The following is a 15,861-nucleotide window of genomic DNA, read 5'->3' on the forward strand; positions in this document are numbered from 1 at the left end:
GGGGGAGGCGGCGGAGCAGACATGCCCGGCCGGGATGGAGGAGGAGGTGGGGGCGCAGAGATAGGAGGTCTGGAGTGAGGAGGCGGCGGCGGGGCACCCCGGATAACCCGGGATGGAGGAGGTGGAGGAGCTGAGCTGTGATGCTGGGGTGGGGGAGGGGGGCCGCTTCGGGGTGGAGGTGGTGGAGGAGCTGAAGGAAAAAAAAAGAAACAAAAAAAAATGTTCGAAACTTGTCACGACCGAACCACTGATGACTAACACAGCAGGCTGTAGGAAACTGGTTTCATTTTAGATTTCAGATAATATGTTTTACATTTGTCTCTACGTTAGTTTCATAAAGAGACTCATGGGAGATCAGTAAAGATCCAACAGTCCAAAACGCTGGTCAGGTGCCGGCCATGCATTCATAAAGTTAAGCCAAACAGGATCAGCCTTGTGGCAAAAACTTTCAAACAAGGGCAATAAAAGAAAACAGAAGTTTACACAATTATTCCATAAAATGAAGGGAAATCTCTTCAACAAATCTGTCAGGTGACGACAGGAGGACCAATTCAAGTCTAACACAGCAGAAAACACAGCAAACGTGAAAGTAGCTGCGAAGATGAAGCACTGGTTTAACTCTTAGTGCATGCACTGTTGTAAGCTTTCACAGCAGCTCATGCACAGAAACCTACCGCTCCACCTGGGCGGACCTGGGGATAAAACCACCACACGAGTTAGACTGTCTTTACCTGACAATCAACCCATTACACATCTATACACAGTCCTGCAATATCACTGTCATACATCACATTTAGTGGTTTGTTATATTAAAAAAAAGGTACCATTAAAGATATCTTCCTGAAGTCCGTGAAGAATGCAAACACTTCTAGTGGCATAAGTCAGAAAGAAATCAGTTTTCCACTGGGTGACTGCCTTACCTTGTCGCCGTACCTCGTTTTTGACGGCCTCCACGCCGCCATTCCTCTCAATGAAGTCATAAATGGCCTTAGAAGTATCCCTGTCCTTCAGCTCGGCCTCAGAAATGCCGGCCATGTCGAACAGGTTCTTCAGCTCAGGGTCCAAGTTATTCAGCTGCAGGAAAAAAAAAAAAAAGATGTCACTTTTAAGACATCCTGATTACACTTATATAACATAAGCTCTAAGAGCTGATAAATGGTTTTTAAAAAGCTATTAATCCAATCTCAGTATGACATGCATAAATTATACACTGAACATTTTTATTGCTGTGAAATAGTACTATAAACAATACTTATATCATGCGTTTCCCACAAAAAGATAAGATGCAGCTGCTACTCATCCACTAACGTTTTACTTTTCAAAAGGCTGGGCGAAGTTAAAAAGAGGAATTAAACCTTAGAGCTTAGAAATGTGTTTGGTTGAATCAGCTGATTAAAGTCTGCAGCTAAAAGTAAGAAGGAACCTTTTTTGTGACGTTGTTGTTGGAACATTTTAAACTAAACCTGAACGCCTCCAGATGAGATGAGAGTATCTGAGAGCTCTGCTCCCACCATGTGGCGAATATTTTAATTCATGTGCAGATCAGGAATTTGAACTCATCGGATACAACAGACAAGTTTAAGGCCCCAACTGATTACTTACATTGTGTTTATGTTGTCAGAATTAAAGTGAAACTTTACAATAGTCTGAGAAGAGACTGCTGATCATGATTATGGGAGTTTAAAAACTTTTTTCCTCACTAATAGATCTACTTAAAGTCACAACAACATGACTGAACTAAGATTAAAAGTCATCACACTTTAATGATGGGGTCTTTATGCAGAGGAAAAGATTAGCAGATGTATAGCTGTTAAAATAAGCCTTGGTGACAAGAAGTGAGCAGTCTTTGACGACATCGGCTAATCCCAACAAAGCATTAATAAATGAAACCTTTCATTTTCAGTCTGAACAACCCACTGCCCTGAACTCAGCAGTATTACTGATTTTACCATTTAAGAACGCATCCATAGATTATGCAGATTTCCTTTTGCAACGCTCAGCTTTAATATTTTAAACAATCTGCCTCAGATTGGGACGGCTGGCAGTTAAACAGAAGTTTTAAGTGGGTCCAGACGCCACACGGACTCGTGCATGAACACACAGGCAAACGTTTGAACGCTGCTTACATCAAAGCCCGTGCTTGCATTCCATCCGACATGACTGACGTGCCTGTGAGAAGAAAAGCAGAACAGAACGTATGTGAGGTACGAAAGAAGTGTCAAGAGCCGTTTCCTGTAATTACATAATCCCACATATTCCAGTAACTGTCACTGTATTATGAATGCTGCCAATGATGCCTTGTAAAATTGTTCAGAGGACCATTAAATCCAGTATTTGAAAATGAAGACATTGTGGCGCAAATGTGGTAACAGAACAGGCCAAAAGGGGAATTAAAGAGAAATGTTTGAGGGGCTAAAGCTAACCCAGGAGGAGGTTCCGGTCGCACAAATTAAAAAGACAACTGAAGAGAAAAAATTCCAAGCATGAGGAAGACGGAATTGTATGACAACTATTGGTACATCTGCAACTGCTACAGTAAAGTATGGCAGAGGTATCATCATGGTTTGGGAATGTTTTCTTTATCATCAGGGCCTTGAAAAGTGCTTCAATAAAGAAATAGTGTTCAAATATGTCAAGATTATGAAGAAAACATCTACAGATTTGAAACTAGGAATGGGCAAATGTTTAAAGTATAGTTAAAATGTGTGATTTTAAAGAATTAACGTGACCATTTATAGTATTTTTTTTTGTTTTGTTTGGGAGAAGAAAAAAAACCCAACAAAAAAACAATCCCAGCGTGTGTTTCTAACATCATAGTTTATTTTGAAAGAATTATAAAGTGGAAACTACGGTCATGGGTGAGCTCAGTTTTACTGTCAGAGTACGAGCATTTAGGTGGATGGGAGGGTTGAATATTCTGACAAAAGCAAAACAAAACAAAAAAACAACAACTGCTAATAAAAAACTCAATTACCACAAATGCCCATCCCTAATTGAGACTGGGGCCGAGGTGCATTTTTCTCATGGCACACACCTTACACATACTTCCTTAACAAAAACACAGGAAGTTAATTGCTTCGAAATGACAAAGGCAAAGAAAAGGCCTTAATCCGGTTGAGTGAGATCACAAAGAAATAAAATAAAATAAAAATACTGTGCACAGCAGAGGTCAGGGGGCAGTTCTGCTTCAAGAAATCAGCAAAAAATTGTTTAGCTTCATGTGCAAAACTTGCAGATGAACAGGACTCAGTTGTCATTTTTGCCAGGGGGGAGGAAGGGGTGTCTATAAAGTAAAAGCTCTTTCCATTTCCTATTTTATTCTCAGTTATTGTTAGTTTTATGAGAAACAAAAAATAGGCATTCCAATGATTAAAACTCATTTAGGGAGTTTCAAATTGTTCCATTTTAAACACTAAAATTACAGATCTACTATTTATGTCATGGTGACATTTTTATCTTTAAGTTCTTGAGAAAAAAAAAAAACCCAAAATGAAACCGTGGGCACTCAAAATAAATATTTAAGAAAGAGTTTAAAAAATGTTGCAAAAGCCCTGATTTGAACCACACTGAATAATAAAAAGGTGGGAACTTAAAACCTTGATTGAGTTGGACAGGGTAATTAACTGTGCTTGGACTTCATTCGTCACCCAAGAAAAATAATTAAAAAGAACCGTGCTCGAACCAAGAGGTGACTCACTGGAAGTTGCTGGGTGTGCCGATGTCTGCCTTCGTCAGCTTCTTCTTCTTGTTGTTGTTGTTCCCTTTGTCCTTTTTGATCCTTCTGGGAAAGGAGGCGGCTGAGAAGTTGTTCATCTGGGGGTTGTGAGAGCGGTGAACGCCGCTGATCTCGGGGTTTTTGATGTCCACGGTAGCTATGTGCAACGATGGTCCTGGGAAATGACACATGGTACGGAAGTTACAGCTCGGGCAACAGCAATTAGTGCAAACTTAATAAGAAAAAACAAATTAAAAAATTGCTGCCCAACCTTTACTTCAGGTGACCTGTAGTATAATCATTTATGAGTTATATTTGTGTTCCCATTTATTCGAACGCAGACTGATGTTTGTGAATAAAGCATCATCCATTCCAAGCTGTTAATGACTTCTTATTCAACAAACTATAAAACAGGTTACAACAAGAAATGCCACAAAATCTAAAACATGTTTTTTGAACACTATGAAACGGAGTCTGACGCATCGCGGCATTGCCAACAAGTGAACACGCCAATATGTCAGGAGTAATATTATCCGTCAACAGTGACAATACCAAATATCCACCGTCACATCATCTGCCAGCCCAGTCTTCAGGGTTTCAGCCAGAGCTTCTAGGCCATTCATCACAGGCATTTTTTAATTACACAAAGCATGCGATAAAGATTTTCTCTTTATAATAACGCAGACAATGCTGCTCTGACCTGAAGCACATACCTCTTAGACTCTCTCTACCGGGACATTTGGGCGTTTGGCTGGGTGCAGGCGATGCTGACCGAGGGCTAACGGCCCCTCCTGTCTGGTAGGAGCTCATACTGATGTCAACAAGCATTTTACTGCTCAAGCTGCAAGTTTGCTCTTTTGTACCAATGGAGAGGCAAGGAGAGGGGTCAGAAAGAGACGGGTAGAGTTCGTCCTGAGGAAGAACCACGCAGTGAAACGAAGACAGACAGCCTGAACCCAAACCTCCACCTCCTTCAGAAACGAGTTCCTCCGAGGGGGCAGAAAGAAAGGTGGTGCAGAACATCATTCTCCTTTTTTAATTTGGAAATAAATAATTAAAAAAAAAAAAAGGTTGGCGCAGAAGATTTGAAGTGGAGAACACGTCCAAAAAAAAAAAAAAAAGGTCCTCAATGTCGATCAAGTGAAAATCCTCTCGTCTGGTTTCAGAGATGAATCAGTCTTCTTAGGACGAATGATGTTGCTGCTTTGCAAAGGCCTAGCAGTCAAGCTCGCCCATTAACATTTCCAGGATATAAAAGGACTTTTTAAACGTGCTGGAGCTGACAGGACTGAACTGAGAAGGCCAGAGTCTCCGTTGCAAAAAAAAAAGAAATAAAAAACGAGTCAACATCTAACCAGACAACTGCTGAAGTTAACTCATCGTTTTCTACTCTCGACGAGTATCTAAAGGTCGGCTTGCTGTGATCATTTTGCCGCTCGCTGTCAATACTAGATGCTGTCTTTCCCTGCAAAACACACAAATGTAACTAATCCCAGAAAATCATTCCGGATTCAGAGCTGGCCTTTACGTAACCATTAAAACCCATCCGACGCATAATCCCATATTAATCTCTGAGGTTTTCTAAAACAGGATGAATCAGTGGGGTGAAAGAACGAGTGAGGAGGGCAGGGCGAGCGATGGAGGAGAAAAACCGAGACAGATTAAACGATGAGAGGAGGGGAGAGAGCAGATAAGGACACGGATGAGGATGGGAGGGCTGGAAAAGGCAGCAGGAGATGAAGACCGGACAGAAGGAACAGCAAGAAATAGACCTCAGACGATGGGAAACTGAGAACCGGACAGATGGAAACAGAGGGAGAGAGGACAGTCCTGTGAGATCACTTCCTCTGGGAGGGAACCAATTTTCTCATTTAGAAGCTTAATAAACCAAGCAGGAGGCACTCAAGATAAACATTTTACACAAGACTGCACAGGTACACAAACAAGTCTGCTTATAGGCGACCAAAAGGCTTATAAATATCGACCCTGACTGGAAATAAAAACAAGGATTTTTTGCTCAAAATGGTGTTCAGCTCTGAGCACCAAGTGGTTAAATATATAAGCTGTCCTGTCTGTGTGGCTGTATAAAGAGATAACAATATAAATAAATAAAAAAGCTGTTGACAACAACCAAGTCTTGGAGACTCCCATCTCAAATGACGTGTGCCTGAAAAATAAGATGTGTGTAAACATATTCCATCTGCGGAGTAATCAGCCCACAGTGAAAAATCCAGTTTAACCCAAAGAGCAAAACGCCATCATGAGGTGCAGCCAAATTATGTTAACCATTTATTTAAATAAACAAATAAGCATTTGTCAATTAGTGGAAATATTATCTTGAAGCTTGTTTGCGTGAAATGCGTTTGAGAAATAAGATTCCAACCTAAACTTGTTTTATCTTTGACATGTCACAGTACAGAGCGGTAACGATTGTTTAAACTAATAGGAAGGAAGCTCCAACTTGAAATAATTCACGCCAAAAGCTTCAGTTTTAGTTTTTTTTGATGATCTCGAGTTGTTTCACAACTAGTTTTTCCACCCATCCTCCATTTTCTTTCTGATCCGTGCGGCGCACTGAAAAAAAAATATGTCTAGAATCAAAATACTTTTAGCATTTAAAGTGGTTGTTATGGGTACACATTAATCTACCACACAGATATTTAGGATTAGGATAAAAACTACATATACCAGTCTTTGTTCAGGGTTTATTTTCCTCCACATGGATGCCAGATTGTTGAAGTTTCTAACACCAATTAGTTAAGCTTTAAAGGAAACAAGTTTTGAAAATATTTTTACTTCTCTGTGGTTATAAATTTTGGTGTTTAAAGTTACTACTTTGCAAAATCAGCTGTGAAGAAAATAGCTGAAAGAACAAAAAAGGCTTTTAGAACTTTAATCCTAATGCATTCTGACCAAAGCATTTAACTGATACCTTAAGAAGTATTTTGTACTTGTGAAAAAAAAAAGAGGTATGATAAATCTCTAAAGCTTCAACATGTAGAAAGGGAAGAGATAATCCATAAAACTGACTAAAAGTGAAACCACACCTCACTTTAAGATAGATCTTCATTAAAAAAAAAAAAAAAAAGAAAAAAAAAAACTGTAGAAAACGTACCATTTGGAGGGTCGCGCCTCTTCTCTGTGAACACACACACAAATCAAATCATTACAATCCTGAGCTGGGCAGGCTATTGTGTTGGTAAGAAATGAAGAGTGTCAAAGAGTAAAGGAAGGAGAGGTTTTTGTTGCACTTTCGGTGCAGGAGTCGGCGGGACTGTGCATGTGTCGCATAGATTGGCATTATTTAGGAAAAAAACAAAAACCTGGCACGAAAAGTTCTCCGTTAGTGTGTTAAAGAGACGTTACAGCTTGTATCACTTCCAGAAAGACCTGAAAACACAGAAAGCCCCCAGAAGACACAGCAGTGATCCTATTTTTATAGGTCATACTATGAAAAATATCCAGCGGTTGGAAGCAGAACAGAAGATAAGATTTGGAAGCCAGTGGAGGATTAGAGGGGTGGAAGATAAAATGACTTAGAGAAAGAGATAAAAACCATTTAATCAAGTATATGAATAAAGGAGTGCTAATAATAACGTTTTTAAAGATGAGCTCAGCTTCGATTAAATTGTGTTTCAATGTAATGCTCAGTTTGTTAGTTATTATGTCTGTGACATTTCAAAACTGTAGGAAAAACTCATTATTGTAGAAGAACACCGTTTATGAGTTATTTGAACTGTTAGTAAATTATAAAAGGCAGAAGGTTGGAAACCGTGATTATCCACAGCTTGAGAAGTTGCAGCAGATTACAAAAAAATAAGGCAGAACCAGGCAAAAATTCACCCTCAACTTGCTCTGATTTTACCCTTTTTTGCCCAGTTCTTGGAATTGAACGATTTATTAAAAAAAATGACAAGTTTAGAAATGATCTCACTCCTCAGATCTTTGCAAGCCAAATATTGGTTATTGAATCTCCCTTTAAATTAACTGTAGGGACATGATTCGGTTTAAAAATGAGCTGAAACGTGAGATTAAAAAGAAAATCTAACTTGTCATTTTTTCCCCCCTGTTCTCTCTTGCAGAAAATTAGATTAGATTCAGGGTAAACAAACAAGAGTTGGTTACCGGTCTTCCTTTGTTTTCTCCCCAGCAGCTCAGACACGGTGCTTTGGAAATTCTTGCTCTCCTCCTCATTGGCGAAGTTCAGACCCACTTGGCACGTCTGGCAACCAGATTCACAAAATACAGTAGAAATGAGACACAAACTCACAAATTCGCTGCACACCACTCTACAGTTTATGATGCAAACCCTGAATAACAGCAGATTTTTCACCATTGTCAGTCTGAGATGTTTGATCCCCAAATAAGCAACAATCTTGTCAAGGCAATAAATACTTAAGGTGTGAACTCGTACAATAAAATAAGCTTCAGACTCGTTAAATAATGTTCTTTTAAAATCAGACCAACAGACAAGGAGGATCTGAAAAAAACGAAAAAGAAAAAAGGCTAAAAATCTGTTTGGAGACCAACTCACATCTCCAGCAAATGTGATGAAGTAAGGTCTTGGGCTGTTTATGGCAAAGTTGTTGTACAGCTCCTGGTCAAACATGATCTTGCCGTCCTGTGGAAAACACAAAGAGGACGATGTTATCACAGATAGCACATAAGTTTCTTATTCACACCAGTTACTTTTACAGCCTTTGTTGCCCTCTTTTAATCTTTTTTGAGATTTGTTGGTGCCACAAATTTAAATATGACCGTTTTACCCCCTAAAAATGATATTTTTTCAGCATAAATATTTAAGATGCCTACTATAGTCAACTGTGAATAAAAGATTATGAGATTTGAAAATCATTGCATTTTTTTTGTTACATTTACAGAACATCCCAATGTTTTAGGAACTGAGGTTGTAAATTTTACCTTAACATTTGCTTTGTGAATAATAATAATAATAATAAGTATCTGTATATCACCTCAACAATCCTAGTGGGATGTCCAAATTTATTTTGGTCATGTATCATTTATTATAGTGGTGAATTATAGTCAGATGGACACATCATCTCTGCACCTACCCTGATGTCCAAAACCCTGATGAAGTATGACCGCTGAGGGTTGTCTTTGACCAAGCAGGCCACCCCACAGCATTTTTTGCTCCAGCTGCCATTTCTGTCTGCTGTGAACACCTGGACCACTCCTGAAGACAAAGTCTGAGGAGAAAAAAAAGGGAAAAGGCAGAGAACATCTTTTATAAGCTGTGTTTTTATACCATAAATTGAATTAAAGTAAAGATAGTTGCTCATCAGCTCCATAATTAATGTGCTTTTTAATGATCATGACTTGAAACTACTAATTTTTTTAGATAATCATTACTGAAATAACAAATTTGTAAGAAATGGGGTCAAAAAAGGTGGTAGTCTCCAGTAGAGACACCTGTTTTTGCAAACAGAAGTTGTCCATTACTGATCATCAGACAGTGCAGATTTAAAAGGTGTTTTACATTAACCATGTCAGACTCAGAGTCCACATCCATCTTCTATAACAAACATGGTCACCAGTAGTAAAAACTACCCTTTCCTTTTTTTAAACCACCAGTAATAAAGGTGTGACTCAAAGCCACGGTGGCACAGTTTGCTCTGTGGTGACTATAGTGTTTGTAGTGTTGGTACAAACACTTGTCAACACAGAAAGACGAATGATTTAGTCATTCATTTTTCCCCTGAGCTGAATCTCAAAGACAAAATTGTGTTTGCGTGTTTGCCAACTAGACTGTGTTTGCTTGGATCTTGTTCATAAAGCCAAAAAAACCAAAAGGAGTATCAAACTAATAGTATAATTTAAAAAAAAACTATTTAAAATAACACTAGCAGCTAATAGAGAATCTGTCGTATCTCTACCACAGATGCAATGGCTGAAAGAATCAAATTTTGTATGACCTATTTTGGCATTTTTTAAACACTCCCCTAAATATGAACTCAAATTTTCTGCCTCAAAAAACAACCATAATCTAAGAGGCTGCATTAGACTGACTCTGCAGAGGTCATGCCCTTCAAATATTTTAAATGCTTACATTTAAAAACATAACACAAACATCCCAACGACAACAGGCGACATCTTCACTGAATCAAAGCACCATTATCAAGTCTGTTAAAAGGAACATATTATTTAAACCTGCACTTTGTTGGACTTTAGACAGAATTTGTTTAACAGGAGTTGCCGTCAGTTTCCTAAAGCAAACAAAGATTATGTATGAGAACGCAGCAGAGTCTTAAATCCCTCAGGGTTTAAACGACAACAAGCCCTACCCACACATTTAACACCTCAATAAGACACACCGGCAAACTTAAGCAAAAGGAACATTTGGCACGTCGCTTAACGATGCGCAAGTGTACATCTTAAAGTTCAAGAGAACGAGGGGACTATCCACACAATACTTTGAATCCTAATATAGAGCCACACTTCTGTCTTTGTGTTCATGCTGATGAAGCTGCAGGATAAAAGATATAGAATACAAAGGCTTGCTGATGAGCCTACGCTGGTATACACGCACAATATGGAAAAGCACACCTGAGATAAGATCATAAGGCCAGATTAACCCCCCCGCAGATTTTACACATTGCTGCAGGGGTTTCCTCCCACAGGAGGTCCAGTTTCACAGCCACTCAGACACACATGAAAGCAAAGAGCATGGTGAGGGGGAAATACTTTGTGCTGTGGTGGGTTCAGGAATTACGAGCTTGACATACAGCATGGCTCCAACACACTTTGAAGATGTAAAGGGGCACCATAGCATGATGCTGCCAAGGTTTGCATCTCATTCACAGGAAACCAGAGTTTAGTGAGAATTCACTTAAAATGAATTCAGACACTAAAGGCCTTTCAATGCTCCATAAGAAGTCAAAGTTGGCTCTAATTCATGTGGTCGCGTGACGAAAATTGCGTCACGTTTGTTCGCATTTGCAGCTTCGCCCGCCCCATCGTGACACAAGGCCCGGGCCAAGTTTTTTTTCCTCACAGGAGGTTCGCGCCAAGTGTTGTGTGATTTTTAAGAAGTTGTCGTGGGCGTGTTTACGTGGAAAATCCGGCTTTAATGGAGTTAATTTGCTTCTACTGCTCCGAGGCTGTTAGAAAATACAGCCGTCTTTACGACCATTCCAGCAAAACTTATAAACCTATGAACTTAAAAAGACCGCAGAGACACGGGCGGCTCTTCATGACTATGATGGCCGGGAGGAAGTCGGGACAAGATCCCTTGGTCATCAAATTTGCGAATACCAAAAGGCGTGTACTGTCCCGGTCTGTTTAGTAAACACGTCTGGTTGGGATAAGGGAACAAAAATCTGTATGAGGACAGGAGAGTTGAGAAGCCAGCAGGAAGAAACCTGTTTTAACGCTGTAGGAGGAGGGAGGCGCTTCCTGGGAGTTCTGACTCCAGTGTCTCACAGACGATGAAAGGTGTGTCCAAAAACAAATCATTGCAACCACATGACCGCAAACTGACTTTGTGATTTCCAATGGAGTATGCTGGAGCCTTAAGAACACAGCAAACACATTATGAAGATGAAGCGATCGCCCACTGACTCTTAGTGAGAGGAGTTACATGAGTTTAGAGCTTTAAATTACACACCGAAACACTAAGTGACTTTGCAATAACAACTTTATGGGCAGAGTTACATTGTGCTCTACACAATACATACCACAACAAATCAAAACAAAAACTGTAAAAAAGGAAGTAAATGCCTCCTCAGAAAGGCTTTTCAGCTCTTCCCGAATGAGGTATTTTTATTCTGATGAATAAAAGCACTGAAGTAATTTGGCAGCTCTCAACTAGGTTTGGATCAGAACAGAAACCTCCGTTATTAAAATAATGATGCGTATTCTGTTCTGTGACTCTGGGGCCCTTTGGCTTCATCTTACCGTGGAGCCCTGACAGCTTCTGACAGCGCCAAAGGCTGTGACATCATCAAAGCTCGACCAAAACACCCCAAACTAAGAACAAATCGCCTCGCTTTCTACGACAGCGATGACCCGATGATGTGACGCAGCACAAAGTCTGCACAATCAAAAATAAAAAATTAATCATTCACTCAGGGTTAGAGGATTGCTCTTATACAGCTTAGCAGTACAACACTGGTGTCTCTGCAAGCTCAGATTTCATCCACATTTTCTGTTTCTTACAGTTTAAATATGTAATCATGCATTGCAGCTTTGAGATAATGTACTATTATTAGTGTTAATAGTTTTAATATAGTAAAATTTTAAGTTCCTTAGAAAGTGACTGGTTTAAAGTATGAAAATGAGCTCACAAAGTTGTATATTCTATGAGGATAATATTGACAATTATGGGGGGAAATATGAGAGACATTAGGGATGTTTTGATCAAATATCTGTGACTGGCACACCTCAACTCCTGAGTCTGAAGGAGGTAATGTCTGCTCTTAGTGGTTGGCAAAGAATCAAGATAGTCTGAAAAGGAAGTGAAGGGAATGTAGAGAAAAGCTAAGAAACAAACAACAAATCAGAATTGCTAGAGGAAGAAATGAAGTGCATCACTGCAAAAACTATTAGATAAGAAACTGAAGAAAGGGTAGAAAAAGCGAAGACAGATGACATGAAGGAGATGAAAACAGAAGGAAAATCTGAAGGGAAAAAGGGGGAATAGTTTCCCTTTTCTCCAGAAAAAAGCAAAAAACAAAACAGAGGCAGTTGACCATACGACTTCCTGTAGGACAGGACTGCTGATTAGGCAGTCAGGACAGACACACACACACACACACACACACACACACAGCGTGACCTGGACCCATTCCACCTTTTGCCAAGTAAGACGGGGATTCTGATGGTGGTAACTGCACAAGGAATACTAACGAGTAAACCCAATCAGTAAGTGAATTGTGCAAGGATGTCTGGCATTACAATGAGATCACAATTTAAGAAAAAATAAAATGATTAAAATGCAGAAAGTAATACTTAACTCCCAATTTATATGTCTACATTTCTCTTACAAAAGCAAAATGTTGCTTTGGGTCTCAAAAAAAGCTATAAAATCAACTTTTTAAAATTTTTTATCTTTTTTTAAAACGCAACAGTAGTTATAACCATTGGATTTTAGGGAAACTGCAGTCTGCAGTTTTATTCCACTGGAAACAAACCAACAGCTGCTAAAATCAGTCTCCACAAGAAGCAGACGAGCTGCTTTCCATGAACCAGCAGCAAGCCGTTTGCTTTTTATTTTTACATCTTTTTTACGGTTTCACTTTAAAAGAAGAACTTCGCAAATGATTTAAAGATGACTTCAGGGTTTTTACATTTTCTGCCTCATAAGCAAGTTAGACAACATGCAATCACCCAGTAATCCAACACGTCACTCACTGCTGGGCATTCTAATTAGGTTTGTTCGAGACGCACAATCCAGCCTCCCACCCTTCTTATCAGTCGACCTCTCTCTCTCTCTCACACACACACTTTGTTTCAGCCTGCATTAGGAGATGCATACAAATGCAAAAGAAGAGTGGGACTGGGAGGAATGTTCTTCTTTGTCACATGCTGTAACAGCACAACCAGGATGCCAGAGGAACGCCGTCAGAGGATTCTAAAACATATTCGCAGGACACATCTTAGAAACCTGTGTGTTCACGTAAACGAGGAGGAGCCGGAGGGCGGGCCGCACCAGCAGGTGATCTCATCCAGACCTGAAGGCGGGTGTCATGGGACAGGAAATGTGGCCTTTTTCAAAGCAAACATGTGCACAGAAACAAGCAAGCACCTCGAGCGAAGGAGCACGGTCGGATTGCTGCGAGTTAAACAATGATTACGGAAACAATGATTACTATGAGGAAGTAAGTCCAGAGCAGGAAAAGTTAACTTTACCATAAAGCAGCAAATAAGTTTTTTTTTTTTTAATTTATCTCACCTTCATATTAACCCAATACCTCCCAAACTCAAAACATAAACTTAATTCTTATAAGAGTCAATAAAGTCGAGTTATTCATCAACCGGATATACTGACTTTAAAACAGGTCTTATCTGTCAAGGAAATGGATTACAGGTGAGGGAGAGTGCATCATTCTTTCCAGGTGACATATTGCAAAATTCAAAAACTTCCGATCTGTATCATTGTACTTTTTGCACTGCCTGACGGTGACAATGTCAAATTAAACACAACACTAGAACCCAATTTCAAGGTAAAAAAGAAGACCGTGCCAACTGGTTTACTGCCTTTTATGAAGTGACAATGAACAACTTTTATGGGCTAAAGCAAACTTTAAACGGGGACAGATCAAAACTGTGTCAAGGCACTTACTGGAGTATCACTGTCATAACATTAAGTAGATTAGAGATTTAGGTTTTAATTGGCCACTTGGCCATGCCTGTACATACTTAATCAATTACCAAGTAGGAAAATAAATACACAACCAGCCTAATGGAGCCCGCAAGTTAAGTAAAAATGTGCTGCATGACATTAATTTTTATTGTCTGACTTCTGATTTCTACAGACTGGCCACAGAAAAACTCACATCGGTTGCCCTCTACTATAAACTAACCAAATGTCATGTTTAATTTAATATAATGATGCCATTATGGGGGTGAAACTTTTGAACATCAACTAAATGCAAGCTGTGGTGATCCACAGCACAAGTATAAGACTAGGGTGAGCAAAGAGGCATTGATCTGATGTCAATGAAACCAACTGGGATGGGTCTGTGACTCAATATCCAGTTTTTAAAAATCCAGCAGGAGCTTGTTTTATGACCCAACAGTGTTCCGTTTGTTGGGTCAGTGTTCCTCTGCAACCAAAACGTCTCTGTGAATCAGCACAAAAAGGACAATAGCAGGTGAATGCAAATATGACAAGAAATGACTCAGACGAGGAAATCAGTGGCAACACCAAATCTGTAATTGTGCAAAGATGTTCAGTGGCAGCATGTGGCAGAAAGGAGAGAAAGGCTTTTCTTACAGAGCCAGCAGAATAAAGCTTGGAGCAGACTGAACATGCCACATTAATTGGATTATTTGGGGCTTGTTCAGACAAAGTGTTCAAGATGAACATGGGAATTCATCAAATGAATGCTGAATGTCTTACGTAATATCATTTTTTTTTAAAAAACTAGGTTAAACTGAGTCGTGACAATGCACAAGTGATCCTAAAGTCGCACAGGAACAGCAGGCTACTCCCCATCGCTTCAGTCAGATTTAGTAGCTGCCAAAACAGCCCTGAGCGACTCTCTGCTGCTCCGAGCTAGTCGGCACATTCTTCTGGGTGAACACACTTCCCGAAAACAACCAGCCACGTTATTATGTAATGCCAGCGCAAAATAACTCATTTTTCCCCTCCCCTGATGGATTTAACAGCTCCAACACGAACTAATAACTCCAGGCTCAGTCAGTCCGAGCGGGAGGCTAGCTAGCTAGCTAGTGACAGCTTTTTTTCATCTTCGACAAGCTAACACACAACAGTTTGATAAGGGGGAGAAAAAAAAAACTAACTTACGATGCATTTTCTGCCAAGGTAGCCGAAAAGGATGTCATTCTGCTCCCGTGACAGGAGCGAGGAGCCGACGTTTCCTTGCCGCCGTTGCGGCGGATGTCCACTCATTATTAGTGATCAATTCCTGGAGTCTGCAGCTACTGAACTCGTTACAGGAGATCCTAAAGGAGACATAAACAGTTCCTCGCTCATCCGTGGCCTGTCCCCCTCCCCGAACCTCCCCCCACACACACACACCGGTCTGTCCCGCGTCTCCACAACACTTGGGTTTCCGAAAGAAAAAAATAAATAAATTAAAAATAAAAAAAATGCTGTTCAGGAATGGAGTTCCGACTTCCCGTAGCTTCTCTAAAAATATGATCAAAAACTGGAGCAACTGGGCGAAGGCGGAACACGCTAAAAGTTAACTTGGAAGTGCAGCCGTTATAGAGCCCAGAGCCAGTTCCATCCAACATGGCAGAGTTTGGACGGCTCCACTGTTTGGGAATTTGGAGGGTTGAGTCAATTCCCAATTGTTTTCTATGTAATTAGAAAACAAAACCACTGACAGAGCAAACGTTGCAGATTGTGTCCACATGGAGGTACTGCTTACCTGCCATGTTTCGGTAAAACTACAGAGGACTGGGTTCTTCTGAAAAGAAATCAAAGAACCGGGAATGCT

General features: G+C 40.0%; 1 protein-coding gene across 2 annotated transcripts in view; it reads right to left on the bottom strand.

Annotated features, from left to right (window-relative positions):
- Window positions 1-15,655, bottom strand: part of waslb (WASP like actin nucleation promoting factor b) — an 18,253-nt gene extending 2,598 nt beyond the window's left edge. The window contains exons 1-10 of one of the 2 annotated variants that reach the window (XM_037981156.1): window positions 15,204-15,655; window positions 8,788-8,922; window positions 8,250-8,336; window positions 7,841-7,937; window positions 6,831-6,854; window positions 3,698-3,890; window positions 2,127-2,169; window positions 921-1,074; window positions 675-692; window positions 1-190 (exon numbers count right to left, since the gene is read on the bottom strand). The exon at window positions 1-190 is cut by the window's left edge and continues 334 nt beyond it. In XM_037981156.1, the coding sequence (XP_037837084.1) occupies window positions 1-190; window positions 675-692; window positions 921-1,074; window positions 2,127-2,169; window positions 3,698-3,890; window positions 6,831-6,854; window positions 7,841-7,937; window positions 8,250-8,336; window positions 8,788-8,922; window positions 15,204-15,308 (1,046 nt within the window). In that variant the 5' untranslated portion in view covers window positions 15,309-15,655. The remainder of the gene's footprint in view (window positions 191-674; window positions 693-920; window positions 1,075-2,126; window positions 2,170-3,697; window positions 3,891-6,830; window positions 6,855-7,840; window positions 7,938-8,249; window positions 8,337-8,787; window positions 8,923-15,203) is intronic. The other variant, XM_025005676.2, reaches the window with a different exon arrangement.
- Window positions 15,656-15,861: the final 206 nt, after the last annotated feature.

Source organism: Kryptolebias marmoratus, linkage group LG18 (genome assembly GCF_001649575.2).
Source record: "Kryptolebias marmoratus isolate JLee-2015 linkage group LG18, ASM164957v2, whole genome shotgun sequence".
Lineage (NCBI taxonomy): Eukaryota > Metazoa > Chordata > Actinopteri > Cyprinodontiformes > Rivulidae > Kryptolebias > Kryptolebias marmoratus.